The sequence below is a fragment of the Tenrec ecaudatus genome, chromosome 1 (assembly GCF_050624435.1).
Source record: "Tenrec ecaudatus isolate mTenEca1 chromosome 1, mTenEca1.hap1, whole genome shotgun sequence".
Classification (NCBI taxonomy): domain Eukaryota; kingdom Metazoa; phylum Chordata; class Mammalia; order Afrosoricida; family Tenrecidae; genus Tenrec; species Tenrec ecaudatus.
In genome coordinates this window covers 247,898,214-247,918,771 of record NC_134530.1, presented here as the reverse complement: position 1 = coordinate 247,918,771, position 20,558 = coordinate 247,898,214, and the positions used below count along the sequence as shown (strand labels likewise).

Sequence of the window (20,558 nt, the reverse complement as noted above, 5' to 3'; positions counted from 1 at the left end):
CATTAAAGCAATTAAAAAAAACTAAAACATGTTTTCATGATATGTATGTGGTGTGCATTTAGGTGTGAGCTTAATTGCCTATATGTGAGAGAGAGAGCCCACACATTTGTATACATTGGAGGGTAAAAAATTGAAACTTAATACATATCTGTGAGAACCTTCATTAGTTAAAAAGAGATATAGTTATCACCAATATTTATACTTTCTGGATCTTACATTATTAACTAATTCATTCTACAGAAGTATAAATAATAATCTGTGAACTGTAACAATCAAGAAAAAAATACACCGAGGAACAGGTTTGAAAGGAAGGTGGTTGAAAGTAAAGATGAAGAGGGAAGAAGATATGAAGTGAATGGAGAGAAAGACAAAAGGAGCAGTGGTTGAAGGAGAAAAATTAAATAGAAAAGAAATAAGGAGTAAAATGTGTATAGGAGGTAGATTCCATTCTTGGCTTACACTAGATTTGGATATATAGTGACTTTGTATTCAGAATGTTACTGACTAAAAACTTAGAGATACACTAATCCTATCAATTCATTCACCATGTGGTCAGCAGGTATTTGAGGCATTTAACATAAACTGGTGTGGGGGTCATTTACAATGGCCTCATATGTTTATGAAAATGCACAGGGAATAAAGAGGATTGGAGAAGGATTGATGTATTTAAACAGCAGTATATTTGCAGACCACCACTTGTCTCTCAGTTTGTCATTCTTGTAAAGTGGTGATTCAATAAACATCAATACTAATTAGAGAATAAGACAAAGTCAGCATTTGTGATAAATGGAAAAGGCTTAATATATAACAATGTAGCAGTAATGCCTAATAATGAAGATAAAATAAAATTTTCCTTAGGCATCCACTGTAATTTTTTATTCATGAATATCTATTTATGTATATAAATTGGCTACTTTTAGAGAACACCACTTGTCTGTCAGTTTGTTGTATGGAGGTGGCTTGTAAATTGGTGTGATGATGGAAGCTATCTATGTCACTGGTATTTCAAATGCCAGCAGGGTTATGCAAAGTGTACAGGTTTCAACAGCGCTCCAGGGAAAGAACAGACTGTGAAAGAGGACTTGGCTCCCCACTTCACAGGAAGCAGCTGCTGAAAATCAGCACAGAATGGAAACACTGTCAGATATTGAGGGCCCAATGAATGGACGTAGAACATTGTCAGACATAGTGCTACAGTATAGGTTCCTTGGGTCGGAAGGCACTTGAAATGTGACAGAGGAGGAGCTGCTTTCTCAAACTGGAGTTGGCCATGGTGACTTGATGGAGCAAAGTCTTCAGGATCTTCATGTGATGATGGGGAAAACTCAAAGTAAGAAGAAACAGCTTAAAAATCTATTAATAGTCTGACCTTGGGATGTAAAAACTATGAATCTAAGCAAATCAGAGTTGTTAAAAATGAAATGGAAGACCTAAAGATCTATAGCTAGACACAGTGAGCTGAAAGGGACTGGCATTGGCCATTCTGAATCAGAAAACCATAAGGTTTACTATGTCAAGAATGACACAATCACGAGGCATGGTATTGCATTCATTGTTAGAAGAGACATGTAAAGATCTATTCTGAAGTGCAATGCTGATAAGATTATATCTATCCAAATTCAAGGAAATCCAATCAATACAACCATTATTCAAATTCATGCACTGAACATGAAAGCAAGTGATAAAGAAATTGAAGGATTCTACCAACATCTTCAGTTGGAAACTCATCAAACATGCAATCAAGAAACATGGATAATTATTGGTAATTGGAAGGCAAAAGTTAGAAACAAAGAAGGAATAGTAATTGGAAAATATGGTCTTAGTGATAAAAAAGACGTTAGAGATTGCATGATAGAATTTTGCAAGACCAATGACTTGTTCATAAAAAATACATTTCTCGACAATGCAAACATAGACTTCAGAAGGAATACACAAATCAAATTGACTACATCTGTGGGAAGAGATCACAGGGAAGTTCAATATCATCAGCTAAAACCAGACCAGTGGCTGGTCTTATATCTACTGCTTAGATACAAGTTGTCTGAAGTTGAGGAAAATTAAAACGAACCCAAATCAAAACCCAAACTCTGCCAATGAGTTTATTCTGACTCATAGTGACCCTAAGAGGTAGAGCTGCGCCTATGAGTTTCCAAGACTGCAACTCTTTTCAGATGTAGAAAGCCCAGACTTTCATCTGAGGAGCTGGCTGGTGGTTTTGAACTGCTGATCTTATGGTTAGTAGCCCTACATGTAATCACTATGCTGCCAGGGATCCTGGTTCATGAGAACCAAATACAAACATGAGTCTATCCCACCTGAATTTTGAGAACAACTCAAGAATAGATACAACATGTTGAACGCAAATGACAGAAGATCTGATGAGCTATGGGAGGACATCAAGAACATTATTCATGAAAAAAGCAAAAGGTCATTAAAAAGACAGAAAATAAAGAAAAGATCAAAGTGGATGTCAGAAGAAACTCTGAAACTTAATCATAGAGTAGCTAAAGCAAATAGAAGAAAGATCTTAAAGACTTGAAGATTAACAAGCGGCCATCTAAAGCAACAAAGCCCACATGGAAGAAGCACACCAGCCTGTGCGACCATGAGGTGTCGAAGGGATCAGGTATCAACATCAAAGAACAAAAAAATCATTATCATTGTAAATGAGAGTGAGTGCAGAGTGGAGACTCAAAGCCTAATGGTAGGCAACTGGACACCCCTTTACTGAAGGGTTGTGGGGAGGAGATGAGCCGATAGGGTGCAGGGTAGCAATGATGAAACATATAACTTTCCTCTAGTTCTTAAATGCTTCTTCCCACCCACTATCATGATCCCAATTCTACCTTACAAATCTGGCTAGACCAGAGGATGTATATTGGTACAGAAAGAAACTGGAAACACAGGGAATCCAGGACAGATGACCACTTCAGGAGCAGTGGTGAGAGTAGTGATGCCTAGAGGGTGGAGGGAAGGTGGGGTGGAAAACCTATTACATCTATGTATAACCTCCTCTATGGGGATGGACAACAGAGAAGTGGGTGAGGGGAGACATCAGACAGTGTAACATATGACAAAATAATAATTTATGAATTATGAAGGGTTCATGGAACGATAGTGGGGAGGGAAAGGGGAAATGAGGAGGTGATATTAAGAGCTCAAGTAGAAGGCAAATGTTTTGAGAATGATGATGGCAACAAATGTACAAATGTGCTTGTCATAATGGATGTATGTATAGATTGTGATAAGAATTGTAAGAGCCCCCCAAAGAATGATTTTTTTTAAAAGAAGAAAAAATGGAGCCAAAGAGCTGAGTAGAAAATTTTAAAGAGCGGCTTTAGAAAAAATATTAAAAAATTATAATGAAATATGGAAAGACCAAGAGTTAGAAAACAGAAAATGGATGAACACATTCAGCCTATGTTAAACTGAAAGAATTAAGAACAAATTCAAGCCTTGAGTTGTAATATTGAAAGTTACTATAGGCAAAATATTGAATAATGCCATAAGCATCAAAAGAAGATGGAAAGAATATAAAGCCACTGTACCCAAAAGGAACTGGCCAATATTCAACCATTTCAGGAGCTAACAAACGAGCAAGAGCCAATGGGATTGAAGCCCCACTGAAAGCATTAGTCAAAAGCACTGGAAACACTCAATCATCTATGCCAGGAAATTTGGAAGACAGGTAGTTGGCCAACTGACTGGAAAATCCATATTTGTGTCCATCCCAAAGAAAAGTGACCCAACAGAATGCTTACATTATAGAACAATATAATTGATATAACATGCAAGTAAAATTTTTACTGACAATCATTCAACAACATTTGCAGCGGTACATTGACAAGGAACTGCCAAAGGTTCAGACTAGATTCAGAAGAGAATGTGGAAAAAGGGATATCATTGATGTCAGATGGATCTTGGTTGAAAGAGAATACCAGAATGGTGTTTATTTGTGTTTTATTGAATATGTCAAGGCATTTGATTGTGTGGATCATAATAAACTATGGATAGCCTTGAGAAGAATGGGAATTCCAGAACATTTCATTGTGCTCAATGGGAACTTGTACATGAATGAAGAGGTAGTTGTGAAAACAAGGAATTATTCAAGTATGGTTTGGGGATGTTGAGGTAAGTCATCAGAGAAATTGGATTATATAAAAAAATATTCAACATCAGGATTGGAGGGAGGCTTTCTAAGAACCTGTGATACACAGATGAAACAACAATGCTTGCTAAAAGTGAGGAGGTCTGTGTTCAGGGGTTATTCTCCAGAGGCTTCCTTTATATGTATTTCTCTTTCATGTATTTATTTTGAAACTGATAGTACTTTTAGATGTCTCAAAAATGAGATAAAATAATGTCACATTTTAACCACTCAAATTAGATGTTATATTATTGTCATCTACTATTGGGAGGTGATCCTTATGGTTGGCAGTTAACTAGGTTTTCTACTCCCTCCACAGCTACAGTCTCAGAAATCCACAAGGGGTTGCTATGAGTCAGCAATGACTTCATGGCAGGGAGTTTGGATTTAGAGATGGTTGTCTCTACTCTCTATTTGATAAACAGGCTATTCCCATCCCTCAATTATGGTCAGAGGACAAACACAGGAGACTTAATCTATGTGTAGATCCTGTAAATGAATTTTGGGTTTCCGCTGTCATCCATAGTCTTCTGTAAACCAGGAGTTCAAAATTTAAGTTATGATACCTTTCCCTCCTCCGAATTTATATTATATTATTTGCAATCCTTGGATAGCACTGGTGTGCTTCTTCCACGTGGATTTACTTTATGTCTCACTTAGATGACTGCTTGTTTGAAGACAATCCTAGAAGACCCCAGACATTATTCTTTCTGATAGGCAGGCACCATTTAGCATATTCACTACATTTTCTGTAGCATCCATATCTTCCCTGATCTCCACATGAGGGTGAGTATCAAGCAAGGCTGGTACAACTACGTAGAACTGTGTAGAACTGCCCATATTGTAAATACTTACAGAAGCAGACAGTCACATCTTTCTTATTTAGAGCAGTTGGAGAGTTCCACTCACCAACTTCTTGGTTAACAGCCAAACACTGAACCACCAGGACTCTTCAATTACTGTCACCAAAAGCCCAAACCCACTGCTATTGAACCAATTCTAACTCATAGCAATCCTACATATTACAGAGTAGAACTTCCTATGGTTTTGGGGTCTATAAATCTTTAAGGGAGCAAAGGAGGGGCAGGGTCTAACTGCTATACTCTTGTTATCCATTGCTTAGTCTCTAGCACCGCAAGGACCCTTTCAATTATTAGAATGTGGGTAAATCCAATGAAAATTCTCTTAATGGCCAATATATACAGACATTTTATCATTTCCACTCTACACAGGCATCTCTTTTTACACTCACGCACAGACAACACATTCAAGTACAATCTATGGAATTTCAAGAGAAGGAGGAATTATAAATTCTATCCTGAAAATTTTAGCTGGAGTCAGTATTCACTAACTGCCTCCGAGTCAATGCAGACTCATAGCAGAAGAAAGACAGGATTTTCTACTTCAGTACAGAGTTGCAGACTCACAGAAACATACCTCAACTCCATCAACAAGAAAACAAGGAAACCAAAATGCAACAGTGGAAGAAATTCTAAACCTAACAACACCCATAAAGGAAATAGGTGTTGCTCTGCAACAAAAACATCTTCAGAATGCTGCTTGGAGGAATACAGGATATGAGGGAAGCAACGCAGAATAAGGATGCAATGATAGAGGGGAGAAACCCACAATAGATGTATTGAAATCCATGATAGAGGGGATGAAGTCCACACACCAAAGGGAAATACAAGAACTAATGGATGAGGTAATGGAAGCACAACACAAGACAATGGACTTCACCAACAGACTAGCAGAGATGGAGAATCATCCCAGTGATCTCAAGGATAATCAGGCAGACTTCAACAAATGGGGTAGACGGTCAAATAAAATAATCAAAGTGGCAGAAGAAAACCTGAGAATAATGACAAGAGAGCTTGAAGAGGAACAATGTTTGAATAATTGGTCTTCCAGAACAAGACACAATGACAAAGTCTACAGCTAAATTAGTGAGGGGATACCTGGAAGGAAACTTTCCCATATTAATGAATGAGAATCATTCATACAGGAAGCAGAGAGGATACCAATTAGATTAAACCCCAGGAAGAAGTCACCAAGGCACATCACAGTTAAATTATCCAATTTTGAGGAAAAAGAAAAAATTAAGAGCAGTGTGGTAATTATATAATCTGTTGTTATTTGAGAGGATTAAGAGTGAAATAATGGAGTTTAGCCTGTCAATAAGGTCATAGCTTGATGACCGCATTTGGATGCGCTAAGATAAATAGCTCGCTGGAGGCAGGACACAGGCTGACTACCTGTGAGACATTCTTGACAAGAAGCCACATGCAGACCCCTGCCAGTACTGAGATGCTTTCAATGTCACTAGCTCCACAAGACTTCCCACCCATTGAACTGTGATCTTCCTGTATTTGGCATCATTGCATGTGTTTTGTGAATCAGAAGAGGACTTTATAGATTGGTATCAGACATATGGGCTAATGTCAGACTTATGGACTTGATCTAGACCGGGCTGGCATGTTTTCTTAATGTGCAATTACGCTTTATATAAAGCATTTTCTTACACATATATGAGTGTTTATGAATTTGTTCCTCTAGTCTACCAGACTAACACAAGCAGAAAGAGAAAAAAAAGCAGTCACATCAATGGTGCTCAGGTAAGAATATGCTTAGATCTATCAGTAGATACCATGAAGAGGAGAGGAGAGTGGAGTAATATCTTCCAAAAGCTGAACGAAGAAAAAAAAAGCCAGCCTGAGAATCCCCTACCCTGTCAAATGACCTATTAAGATAGATGATGAGGTAAGAGTCTTTCCCGGACAAGGAAAAGCTCAAAGAACATTCCATAAGACAATCAATCCTGTATAAAATCCTTGCCAACTCACTATGGTCATAGATCAACACCCACCAAGCATAAGCAGGAGACTGCTAAATAGCTCAACTTCACCCAGAAGTCAACTTGGCAAAACAATTATCAAGATAACATTTCCTCAGAGGGAAAAGAAAGCGAGACTGAATCCCTCCACATAAGCACAGCACACTGATATGAAGGGAGATAGGAAAACACCCAACACAAAAGGTACGAGATAACAGCAATGAATCCACAGATGGTGGTAATAACTCTGAATGGCAATGACTTGAACTTGCCCATTAAAAGACATAGGTTAGCAAACTGCCTCAGAAAACACGATCCATCAATCTGCTGCCTGTGAAAGATATTTGCATAAGTCACTGGGAAAGACGTTCAGCAAGGAGGCTACAGAGCTGAACACACAATGAGGTGACTGGACTTGACAGGCATTAATAGTACTCTTCATCCAAATGCAAAAAAATTCACATCCTTTTCAAGTGCACATGGTTCATTTTTGAAAACAGACCACATACTGGGACTGAGTAAATTCAACGATATAGAGATCACTCAGACATCCTGCTTGGACCACTATGCATTAAGCTGAAGATCAAAAAGGAAGAGAAGAAAAAGAAGGGCAAACAACTGCAGGATGAATAACAATTTTCTGTGACACAAATGGGTACTGGCCCAGATTAGAGAAGAAATTAGGAATTTTCTACAAACTAGTGAGAATGAGAATACAACATACCCAAACCTATGGAATACATCAAAAGCAGTTATCAGAGGAAGGTTGATAGCAATTAATGCATATATGAAAAAGGAAGAGAGACTTATGAGTGATACACTATCATAAAACCTCGACCAACTAGAACAGAGTCAACAGAACAACCCCTCTTATAGCAAAAAAGAAAGAAAGAAAGAAACAATAAAAATCAGGGAAGAGTTAAATGAGTGGCAAGACAAGCGAACAATGTAAAAAATCAATGCAGCAAAATTCTGGTTCTTTGAAAGGATCAGCAGAATTGACAGTACATGGCAAGCCTACCCAAGGAAATGAAAGAGTGAACATCAAGAGTGAGGGATGAAACAGGAAATCACAATAGACCCAATGAAATTAAAAGGATAATCACAAAGTACTATGCAAGTCTGTATTCTAATGAATTCAACAACGTGGAATACATGGACAAATATTAAAAAAAAATAATTCCTCCCTCCTCCCTAGATTATCCCACATAGAGGTCAAGAACCTCAACAGACTCATAGCAAAAGAAGAAACAGATATAGTTATCTAGAAATTACCAATAAAAAACGTTCCTGGACCAGACGGCTTTACATTCTACCTTTAAATTCTATCTTTAAATTCTACCTAGCATTCAGGGAAGAGCTGACACTGATCCTCCATAAATTATTCCAGAGCATGGAAAAAGAGGGCAAATTCTCCAACTCATTCTACAAAGCCAGTATAATTTTAATACCCACACAGGGCAAGGGTTCCACAGAAATAGAGAAATATAGACCAATATCTCTATTGAACATAGATGCAAAAATCTTTAACAAAATATTGACGATAGAATACAAAAGTATAAGAAACATATCCTCCACCATAATGAGGTGGGATTCATTTCAGTGTGCAGGGATGGTTTAACATCCACAGGTCGATCAATATTATTCGTTACATTGATCAGAAAAGGATCAGAATCACATGATAATATCAATGGATGCAGAAAACGTATTTGACAACATCCAACACCCATTCCTAATTAAGATACTCATGGATATAGGAACGGAAGGAAAGTCAATACAAGCTATTTATGAAAAACCAATAGCCAACATCAGAGACAATGAAGAAAAGATGAAAACAATCCTACTACAAAATGGGACTAGACTAGGATTCCCCTTGTCCCCACTTCTGTTCAACTGTACTAGATGTCCTAACTACTGGTTGTCCTAGCTAACTGGATGTCCTTGCTAACAATATATGGCAGTGGAAGCACATTAAAGGTATCCATCTGGGAGAGGAGAAGGGAAGACTATCGCTTTCTGAAGGTGACATGATTCTATACATTGAAACCCCCAATGCTCCACAACTGAAGTACTGACAGAGATGGAGGAATAAGGAAGAATTGCAGGATACAACATCAACAAACCAAAATCTATTGGTTTGCTATGTACATTGTACAAGACCATGGAAGAAGAAATCAAGAAGGCAGTACCCTTCACAATAGCCAACAACAAGTAGAAATATCTAGGGATATATCTAACCAAAGAAACAAAAGACTTACAGAAGGAAAACTACAGACCCTACTATAGGAAACCAAAAGCAACCTTCACAAATGGAAGAATATCCCATGCTCATGGATTGGAAGATTCAATATAGTAAAGATGTCAATCTTACCCAAGGCACTATATAAGTTTAATGCTATCCCAATTCAAATACCAACAATCTTCTTCAAAGAACTGGAAAAACTGACCACCAATTTTATATGGACAGGGAAGAAACTCAGAATTAGCACAGAACTCCTCAAGAAGAAGGAAAAAGTTGGAGGGCTCATCTTACTTCACTTTAATACCAACTTCACAGTCACAGTGGTCAAAACAGCAAGGTACTAGAATAATGACAGATACTCAGACTAATGGAAAAGAACAGAAAACTCAGAAATAAAACCATCAGCATATAGACAACTGATCTGCAACAAGGGCCCAAAAAAGCATCAAGTGGGAGGTGGATGCCCTTTTTAACAAGTGGTGTTGGAAAGAATGGCTATCCATTTGTAGAAAAATGAAACAAAACCCTTACCTCAGCCCATGCACAAGAACAAACTCAAGGTGGATCACAGACCTAGAAGTAACCCACACCCCCAACTCTCAAAACCATCAATGAAGCAATTTGGACAAACCAAGAACCTTGCTTCAAGGAATACATAGGCTAACTACAATGGGAAGGGTACACACACAGGTGGACCTGAAATTGACAAAAGGGATATACTGAGCATAAAACACCTGTGTGCATCGAAAGACTTCACCAAGAGAGTAACACAAGAACCCACAGACTGGGAAAAGATTTTTAGCAATGACACAAGAGACAAAGGGCTTATTACTGAAATCTGCAATACCTTCCTAACCTGCAAAAAAAGAAAACAGTTAGCCCCCTGAGGAAGTGGGTAAAAGACATGAATAGAAGTTTCACTAGGAAGGTGAGATAGTTAAGATTTATTGTGCCAACCTGGTCAATAAACACATGTGGGTTCAATTGAAGAGCAGAGAGATAAATGGCTCGGTAAGCCTTACCTTTCTAGTTCTAGGGTTTCTTGACGCCTTCTGGTGGTCAGACCAGGGTGCAGCTACCTTAGCTAGTTCCCTGCTTCAGCTGGAAAGGCTCACTTCCTGCAAGACATCCTGAGGAGAAGCTACATGGACCTACCCTGATGCAGCCCTGGGTGCTGGAGCACCCATGTGGAGACCCCTGCCAGTGCTGAGATGCTTACACATTCACTGATTTGGCTTTCCTCCTGCAGTCAATGTCATAGTGTGTGTTTTGTGAGATGGAGGAGAACTTTGTAGATTGGTGTCGGACATATGGGTTAATGTTGGACTTATGGGTTTGGGAAGCATTGTGTTGGGATGTTTCCTTAATGTACACTTACCCTTTATATAAAACTCTCTCTCCTACATATGAGTTTCTGTGGATTTGTTTCTCTAATGTACCCAGACTAGCACAGGAGGGGACCCAAATGGCCATTAAACATATGAAAAAATTCTCTCAGTGATTAGCCATCAGAGTAATGCAAATTAAAACAACCATAAGATCTCACCTAACACCCTTCATGATAGCCCAAATCAGAAAATCAGACAGCAACAAATGTTGGAAGGTATATACAGGCATTGTGGAAAGCCATCTGACAATATTTACAGCAAATGGAAATTGAGTTACCTTATGACCCAGCAATCCCTTTACTGGCTATATACCCATAAAAGGTAAGAAATACGCCATGACCAGTTGTCTGCGCCCCAATGTTTATTGTGGCACAATTGCAAAGGTTGAAACACAACTTAAATGTCGGGGAGAGGGGAGGGAGAGGAAGGGGGAAAAAAGGGAAACTGAGTTGATTCCAGGAACCCAAGTGGAAGATGAATTTTGAGAATGATGAGTACAACGAATGTATAAGGGTGCTTTGCTCAATTGATGTATGTACGGATTGTGATAAGAGTTGTATGAGCCCCAATAAAAAGATTTATTAATAAAATAAATAAAATTTAAAAAATGTCCATCGATAGATGAGTGGATTAGAAAACTGTCATGTAAACACAATGGAGTACTACACATCACTAAATAGCACTGATGATCACACCTGAAGCACATCATCTCATAGGAAGAGTTGGAGGAAATTATGTTAAGTGAATTTAGCCAATCATAAAAGGACAACTACAACATGAGTCAACTGAGCTAAGTATATTCATCACAGTAGATATAGAAGAAAAAGCACTTATCTTACACTTTACAGGCTAAGGTACAGGCAATTGGGTAGGGGGCAGATCAAACCCAAGGCTATAGATGGAATTCCAACACAAAGAAGATGAATGGGTGGGGGGGGGTGGGTAGAAAAAGGAGGGGGAAAATAGGGAGATGATGGCACTGGGGGAGAGGAGCACTAATTCACCCAGAGGGAGGTTATTGTTTATGTCTCCACAGAAATGGGAATGTAAGTGTAGACTCCACCATGGCATATCAAACTTTCAGGACAATGTAACCACATGGAGCAACTGATGAACATAGAGGTCTACAGAGCTGGCCCCAATCAGACCCAATCTGATATCTCCCCACCCCCACCCCTCAGAAGTATGTGCTATAGAGGACAACACTAAATCTACAGGTTTGGGAGAGGGGTTGACCGGCCATGCCCAGAAGCAAACCAAGAAGGAAAAAGAGGTAGAGCAAAGGACTAGACTCCATACTGGCACACCAAGCCCTGAGGATGATGGCCCTGCATGTAGCTACTAAGGCACAGAGAAGACTGTAGGGCCAACAACAGCTCTAGACATGATGTCCCCTTGCTGGAGCATACCATGACAGAAGCCAATACTGAGGACACACAGTGAGTGAGTCTGGTCTGACCACCCTCTCAATGGGGTGAACCCAAAGGGAACATAACAGATCAACAATGGGAGTGAAGCCAAGCCACAACCCCCCTGCGGAGCTCCCAAAATAGACTTCAAGCTAGGAGGGGGCAGTTCCTGGAACCCCCCAGGACCAGGGGAGAGATCATCATAAAGGTCAGCAGATAGACCTGGAATTATGTATGGTATTTTTTGTGGTTTTTGTTTGTTAGGTTTTTTTCCCTCTTTTTTTCAATCTTTTGTTTTCTTTTTGTTTTGTCTCTGTTATTGTTGTTTCCCCTACCAATATAAGATAGGGATGAGACGCAAGCCCTAGAAAAAAGCAACAGGACCAACAATTCTGGAGGGACCTGGGAGGAGGAGGCGGCAGGGAAAAGGAGAGGTGAGCAAACAATGCCATAGACAAGGGAACAACTAGGGAATTAAAAGCAATGATAAGGAGCAGAACATAGACATTAAAGTGGTGTTGGAGCAATAGCAATCTAGCTGAGAGGAATTACTAAGAGGCAGAAGAAAGGTGAACATGATGGTGGGGCAGGAGGAAGGTAAAGGAGATAGAGGAAAGATCTAGGGAGCAAAGCTATGGATAGAGGTATAAACATAGGTATGCATTAATGTAAATATATTAATTCATAAAAATAGAGGTATTAGCCTACATACATATAGTTTTATGGCAATACATTGAGGAAGTTGAACTTTGGGTCTCTGCTCAAGCCCTCCCTCAATGCAAGAACACTTAGCTCTAACAACCTGGCATTCTGTGATGCTCAACCTCCCAATGTGATTGCTGAAGAAATAATGGTTGCATAAAAATGTGAAGAAAGCTGATGATGCCTGGCTATAGCATCTGGAGTCTTAAATACTTGAAGTTAAACAAGCAGCAATCTAGCAGAGAAGCAACAAACCCACATGGAAGAAGCACACCAGCCTGTGCAATCATGAGATGTGGAGGGAATCAGGTAACAGGCATCAGAAGGCCCAAAACAAACAACACCCCCTCCCATATTGTTGGAAATGAGGGGGGTCAGAGCAGAGACCCAAACCCCATCTTAGACAATAGAGCATCACCTCACAGAAGGGTCACAACGAAGGGATGAGTCAACCAGGGCGCTGTATAGCACCGATGAAACAAGCAATATTCCTCTGGCTCTTTGAGGTTTCCTCACCTCCCACTATCATGACCCCATTTCTGCCTTTAATTCTGACTACACCAGAGCATATACATATACAGGTGAGAGCTCACAATACATGGAATCCAGGTCAGAAAAACCCTTCAGGAATAGATTGGGAGTAGCAATACTAGGAGGGTATGAGGAGGAGGGGAGGAAGGGGGATCATTGTGAACCAATCACAATGATTGATGCATAATCCGCCCCCCCCCCGGGGGGATGAACAGCAGAGGAGTGGGTGAAGGGAGACAGTGGTGTGTGTAAAATATAAAAACAGTAATAATTTATAATTTATCAAGAGGGTCACATGGGGGTAGGGGGAGGGAGGGGAAAAAAGAAGAGCTGATACCAAGGGCTCAAGTAAAAATTAAATGTTTAGAAAATGATGATGGCAACATATGTACAAATATGCTTGATACAATTGATGTAGGGAATGCTATAAGAGCCCCCAATAAAATGATTAAAAAAAGAAGAAAAGAAAACCTATATTAAAAGGTAAAAAACCAAAACAACAACAAAAGAAGAGTTACAGTCTCAGAAATGCAAAGGGACAGGTCTACCGTGGCCTATAGGTTCACTATGAGAAGGCCATACAGACATGGAATGAACTTTCATCCAAAGTATGTTCAATGAGTGATGTTGACGTCTATCATAAAGTATTTCTGGAAACAGAATCCAGGAGGCTTCTTATGGTTAACCATGTTTACAGGATTAACAATCTAGAGATGGCCTTTCTTTGTAGAGCAAATTTGACTACCTGGATCCCTGTTATACCATAGACATTGGAAGACAGTCATTATCTTCTTTTTTGGTATTGCAAATAATAGCCTCAAACAAGTCAGTCCTTCAAATTAAGATCTTAGAGATTTGAATTCTATGATTCAAACACGTGGTCAGCCAGGGGGACCAAGGAGCTTTGGAAAATCATAATTTGTGTTCGCAATCCTAGATTATCTTTAAATTACTTGAAAATTGTGGTGGGTGAAGATAACATAAAAACATGTGCTGCTGCTTTGAAACTGAATAGAGAGCTACTAGGTCAAGCAGATGTCAATAACATTTGATAGCAACCTAGGACAATATAGCATCTGTCTGCATCACTCCAGGAGGACTCTCATGTTAGTCCTCATCACTAAGTGACATGGATTTTCTAGGGAAAAATAAGACAAAGCAGGCATGAAAATTCCTCTGGACTCCTTTAACTTCCATAAAAATTCTCTCTCTCTCTCTCTCTCTCTCTCTCTCTCTCTCTCTCTCTCTCTCGTCTCTTAGCTACTCTTTCCAGTCCTCTTCACGGATTTTCCCCTTCCTGTGCCTACTCCTTCAATGTTGATGTCTCTCCAGAGCTTTCCTATGTCTCTTTGCTGACTGCACACATGTAGCCAGGGAACCTCACTCTACTGGCTTTCTATTTGCCATTGCACTCTTCTGGCTCTCCTTCTCTTTCTCCTGTGAGCACCAGAAAAACTATAAATAGAAAAATGCACGTGGGAGGCAAATTAATGGTTGTAAAGATAGCCAACACGTACCTCCTGGAACTTTGCTTTAAACACAGTACCTTGATTTTAGGCCAGTAAGTTCTGTGCTGGATTTATAACCTATAGAAGTGTATGACAATAATTTGTGTTGTTTGACATGTGGTAACTTTTTAGTGGGAACAATAGAAAATTGATATATACATTAGTGACATAGTGACATCTCAGGGAAGTAATATATGCTTTGTTCTCTTAAAACACTTTGTGAAGAATATTTTCAGAATTATAGAAGAGTTGATGAAATTATACAGTGTATACTAATATGTTCATCAATCACATTCTAAAATTAATGTTACTCTATTTATTTAATGTCAGTCTGCCCAGCTGCTTATCCTCAGTACCACATTTTTAATGCATTTCAAAGCACATCACAGATATCAGCAACCTTCATGATGATTATTAAAAAAAGTAGTAGCTACTTTCTTTGTATTGTAGCCACAAATTAATTACCTATGGATGTTCATAAAAGCAGAATGAGCTTACCACAGTGAGCACCACTTGTCCTGGATGAGACACCACCCACGTGGAAAAACGTTGGTTGGTCCACTCTTCGATTCCATGACTTACAAATCTACAAACAAAAAACGTTATTATATTGTGCACATCTGATCATTCATTTTGACCATTTAAAATGATCAAGCACGACAAGATCACAGGGAAATTTTCCTTAACTTTTTGTTCTAATTTAGGAGCTCTGGTGGTACTGTGCAGTAAGCACTGATCAACTAACTTCAAGGTCATTGGTTCAAATCCACCAGCCACTCAGAGGGAGGAAGATAAGGCAACCTGCTCCCATAGAGATTTAGTCTTGAAATATCCCTGTAGTGGGTCACTATATATCGGAATCACCTTGATGGCAGTATGTTTCATTTTTGGATAGTACTAAATAGAGTTAAAAGAGATGCGTTATTGGTAGGTGCCACTGAGTTAATTTCGACACCCAGTGACATTGTGACAGAATGGAATTGCCTTGGAGGGTTTCCAAAGCTGTGATCATTAAGGGAGCAGTTCACTAGGTCTTTCTCTGAGGAAATTTTGGTTGGGTTCAAATAACAACCTTTCCGCTAGCAGCCAAAAGCTTAATTAATATGCCACCAGGGCTCATGCTTAATGCATATTCCTTAAATTCCCTTTTAATATAATCTGTACTTTTCCAATCAGGCCATTGAGTTTCTGGGAAGGTAAAATATAAGTATGTTATGTTAGGAGATAACATATATTAACTTTAAATTGCTAATACTATCTATGACAAAACTAGTTATTAAAATTATTTCTGTAAGATAGAATACTAGACTGAAAGCACAAAGTGAATTTTAACAGAGAACTCCTGAATTTAGCTTTAAAAATAGTTTATAATGGAGAATGTAAGACTTGTGGAAAATGTCCACAAAAGATCAAAATTAGCACTCCCTGGGCGACATTGCAGCTGAAAGACACATGGAACTACACTAGTACCCTGAGCTGGAGAAGCCACATGGACCTACCCTGATGCAACCAGACCTCTGAAGCTAGCAAAGCCACGTGGAGACCCCTGCCAGTGCTGAGATGCTTACAACACCACTGGATCCAAAGACAGTCTACCCACTGGCCTGTGATTGTCCTTGCATTTGGCATCATTGCATGTGTTTTGTGAGTCTGAAGAGGACTTTATAGATTGGTATTAGACATATGGACTAATATAGGACTTATGGGCTTAGACTGGACTGGGTTGGGATGCTTTTTTAATCTATAATTACCCTTTATATAAAACTCTCTTGTATACACACACACACACACACACACACACAAATGTTGTGGTTTTCTTTATACAGACATTTAAAATTTCTATATCCAGGTAGTCAAACTGATACATCATTTGTGTTGGTTACCCTATCATTGATATCATGGCCCAGGAAGTCTCAACGCAAATATTCACTTACTTTCCTCTTATATGGATTTATATGGCTTCTTCCTCTTCTTTAAAAAAGGTATCTATATTAAACTCTAGTATAGAGTTTAGTATAGTAGGATACATATTATTATATGCCACACCCCCAACAACAACAAAAAAGTTGCTAGGAAAAATAAATTCTTTTTGAAAATCAAGTATTGTGTTAAATTGCCCAATGGTCAAGAATGAAAGTAAAAATTATCTCCCCCTGAATCTCAGTATGTAAGGGCACAAAGGTGAAAAGTTAAGACACTGGAAGACTAGAATAGAATTCTGAGTAGTTGCATAGTATAAATTTTAAAAAAAAGAAAAAGAAGTAGAATAAGGATTTATAAAATATAACAGAAAATATTTTAGAACATTTCCTTCTTTCTTTTTAAAAGTTTTATTAGCACTTCATCCACATGTCAATCAATTCAATAATTCAATCATATCAAGAACAGTTGTACAATTAGCACCATATTCAATTTTCTTCCTTATACTCATTGTTAATCATGTATTTTTTCAAATTGTGGCAAAAATATACACAACAAAACAGTTTCCAAACCCATACTTTTACTTGTATAATTCAGAGCCATTGATTATACTCTTGATGTTGTGCAACCATTTTTCAGATCCTTTTCCAAATTATTCCATCACCATTGATATAAACTCAATGCCCCTCAGCAACACCTCTTTCCTCTTCACCCATGGTAACCATTGGTCAAGTTTGGTTTCCTTCCTTCTTCTTTATCTTTTTTTGGTGTTTTTTAAAAATATAGTATTCACATCATATACTTTCATGGTTAAGTCACTTTTAAAATAAGTTGTATAAAATGTGCTTGATACAAAGGATGACTGTATGGATTGTTATAAGAGCTGTAAGAGCCCCCAATAAAATGATTATAATAAAAAATGAGTTGTATAAACATAATGATAATCAGTTCTAGTGTTCCTTCCCCCTTTCCACATTTATTGCTTACTCCTCAAATCTGCTCACCCTCCCCATCTCTCACCCTGCCCCCACATCCTGAATAAGCCATTGCATCAGTTACTATTTCTATGCACCTACTTTTGTGCTTCACAAACTGGGAATACCAACAGAAACAATAAAAACCAAAATAAAATGGTAAGAATAAAATAATAATAATATAAAGATTAAAATAAAATGAAAAATAAAGAGTAAGAAAGAAAAGACCATCATCAACAATTTTAAAAACCAGTGGAAAAAAATGTTGCTTCATGGAACAAGCAAGAAATACTTGAGCTTAGAATAAAAATTCAGGTTGGGTTTAGAGGGAGGTCAACTGACCAAATGTCAAATTATACCACGTTCAATCCACCATAATCAACTTTATAACAATCTCTGTTTGATATTAAAGCTGTTGAATCCCTTGCCTGTGGCTAGAAGGGATCTGCCAGAGGCTTAATCTGACCAGATAGTCTGCAGATGGATTTTGGATTCCCACTGTCTTTCATAGCCTTCTACAAAATTGGGTATTCACATCATACCTGAAATTAGTCAAGCACAAAGGACAGATACTGTATGAAACCATTATCATAAAAGTCAAGGACAATATTTCATTACTAAAAGGAACATTCTTTGATGAGCTCCAGGAATGCTAGAGGAGGGGAATGAGAGACTAGAGTTACAGACTAGAGGGTGGATAAATGATAACTGAGGTGAAAGAAAAGCAATATATAAAGGGAGGTTAGGAAAAAATGATGGATAAAGTGGGAAACATTGGAGGGTTTGCAATGGTTAAGGATAAAAAGAGGCAAAAACTATTATATACAAAATCTGGGAATGGTAGGGATCTATGAGTAGATGCTCAGAAAGACATGCAGGCTGAACAGATAGCAGAGGGAAGGTCGGCATGTAGATATAGGTTTGTATGAGGGTATTTATATATGTACATTCACTTTTTCTGAAAATATATCAATGAATGTGTGGAACATATAGGGCACAAAAGTATGAAAGCTTCTTAGACATAAACAAATGAGTTGCTGGGCTGGGGAGTCAGGACCATAATCTCGAGGGACACCACGATCAAATGGCATAACACAGTTCACAAGGACACTATTCTCCCTCCTACTTTGGGAGTAATGACTAGGCTCTCCTAAGCTTGTGAACAGCCAGCCAAGGAGCCACTCTTGGCCTCTCCCCTTCGGAGGAAAGAAGAGTGATCAAGTAAACAACATACAAACAATCCACGCAGTAGATTAATGGACCACATAAGCAAAAGTCTCCACAACCCTGAAGCCAGAAGAACTGGATGGCACCCTGTTACCACTACCAATTATTTTGAAAAGCATCACATTAAAAGTTATGGGCAAGAGTAGGATAAAAATGTGGAGCAGAACTCAAAATGAGAAAAAGATAGCAAACTGACTGTGGGACCCCTAAGTAAGATTATGTATAGCCCTTACCCTTACAGTTTGGAAATGAACTCACTTTCCACTTGAATGATCAACTTTTTAAGATCAAAATGGAAGCATTTACCTAAGGATAATGTTGAAGAGTTAAGAAAATAGGTGTATTGGAAACAGGAAAGAAGTGGGATTAATCATGGTTCATTGAGGGGATTGCAATGCATGAGTTAAATCGACAAGATGGATTGACATAGTGGCTGCACTAGTGGGTTCAAACGTAAGGGCAGTGAGAGGATGGGACTGGGTAGGGCTTTATTCTGTTGTACATAGGGCCGCTATGAGTTGGAATTGACTTGATGCCATCTAATGACAATTACAACAGCTAAATGATAAAGCATGGAAAACAAAGGAAATTTGTCACAAAATCATCATGGGCATCACATCAACAGACAGGACCACAAAATCAGGAAAGGGACCACATTCATGCACTATTGCAGATTAGAAAAACTTACAATGTTTATATCTTCTGTATACCAAAAAGCCCAAACTCACTGCCATAGAGTTGATTACGACTCACAGGGACCCTATGGGACAGAGTAGAACTGTCCTGTGGATTTCTGAGACTGTAAATCATTATGGCAGTAGAAAGCCTCATCTTTCTCCTGAGCAGCTGGTAGTTTCAAACTACTGAACTTACGGTTAGCAGCCCATATGCCACTGGGCTCCTTAACTTCTGTAGAACTACGTCAAAATATATATAAAGTCATTCACTCTAAAAACAAAATTGTCTATTTTTAATACTGTGGTTGCTTGCATGTTACTTTCATGCTGGAAGCTATGTTGCCTTTATTTCAGATACTAGCAGGCTTACCCAGGTGAATAGGTTTCAGCAGTGCTACCAGAGTATGAGCAGATTATAAAGAAGGAATATGCTCTCCACCTTTGAAGGAGTAGTGGCAGAAAACCTTATGAATAACATCAGAACATTGTGAACAAATATTGTGCTAGCAGGTGAGCCCGTCAGGTGGCAAAACACTCAAAATACAACTGAGAGAGCATTGCTTTTTCAAAGTACAGTCGATGATGTAGGTGGAGTGAAGCTTTTTTTTTTTTTTTTTTTTGCCGAAGGGGCACAGCTTAAAATGAAAAGAAGCAGTTTCAAATATCTATTAATAATTAGAATGTGGAACACACAAAGTATAAATCTAGGAAAATGAGAAGTCATCAGAAATGGAATGGAAAATATAAGCATAAACATTGATGTCCTAGGCATTAGTTAGCTAAAGGACTGTGTTGGTCATTTTAAATCAGACAGTCATATGGTACTATGCTATAATAACAACTCAAGAGTAATGACATATTTATGATCTACCTTGAAGTATAATTCTATTTGTGAAATATGTTTATGCATATGTGTTAGGCTGGGCTGTCTAGAGAAACAAGCCAGTGACACTCATCTATGTACAAGAGAGATGTTGTTATCAAGAAACAAGTGTACTTT

At 38.5% G+C, this 20,558-nt stretch overlaps 1 protein-coding gene across 1 annotated transcript in view; it reads right to left on the bottom strand.

The window, feature by feature from the left end:
* Positions 1–20,558, bottom strand: part of DNAH14 (dynein axonemal heavy chain 14) — a 419,312-nt gene that overhangs the window by 270,037 nt on the left and 128,717 nt on the right. The window contains exon 25 of the mRNA XM_075542667.1: positions 15,259–15,346. Within this exon, the coding sequence (XP_075398782.1) occupies positions 15,259–15,346 (88 nt within the window). The remainder of the gene's footprint in view (positions 1–15,258; positions 15,347–20,558) is intronic.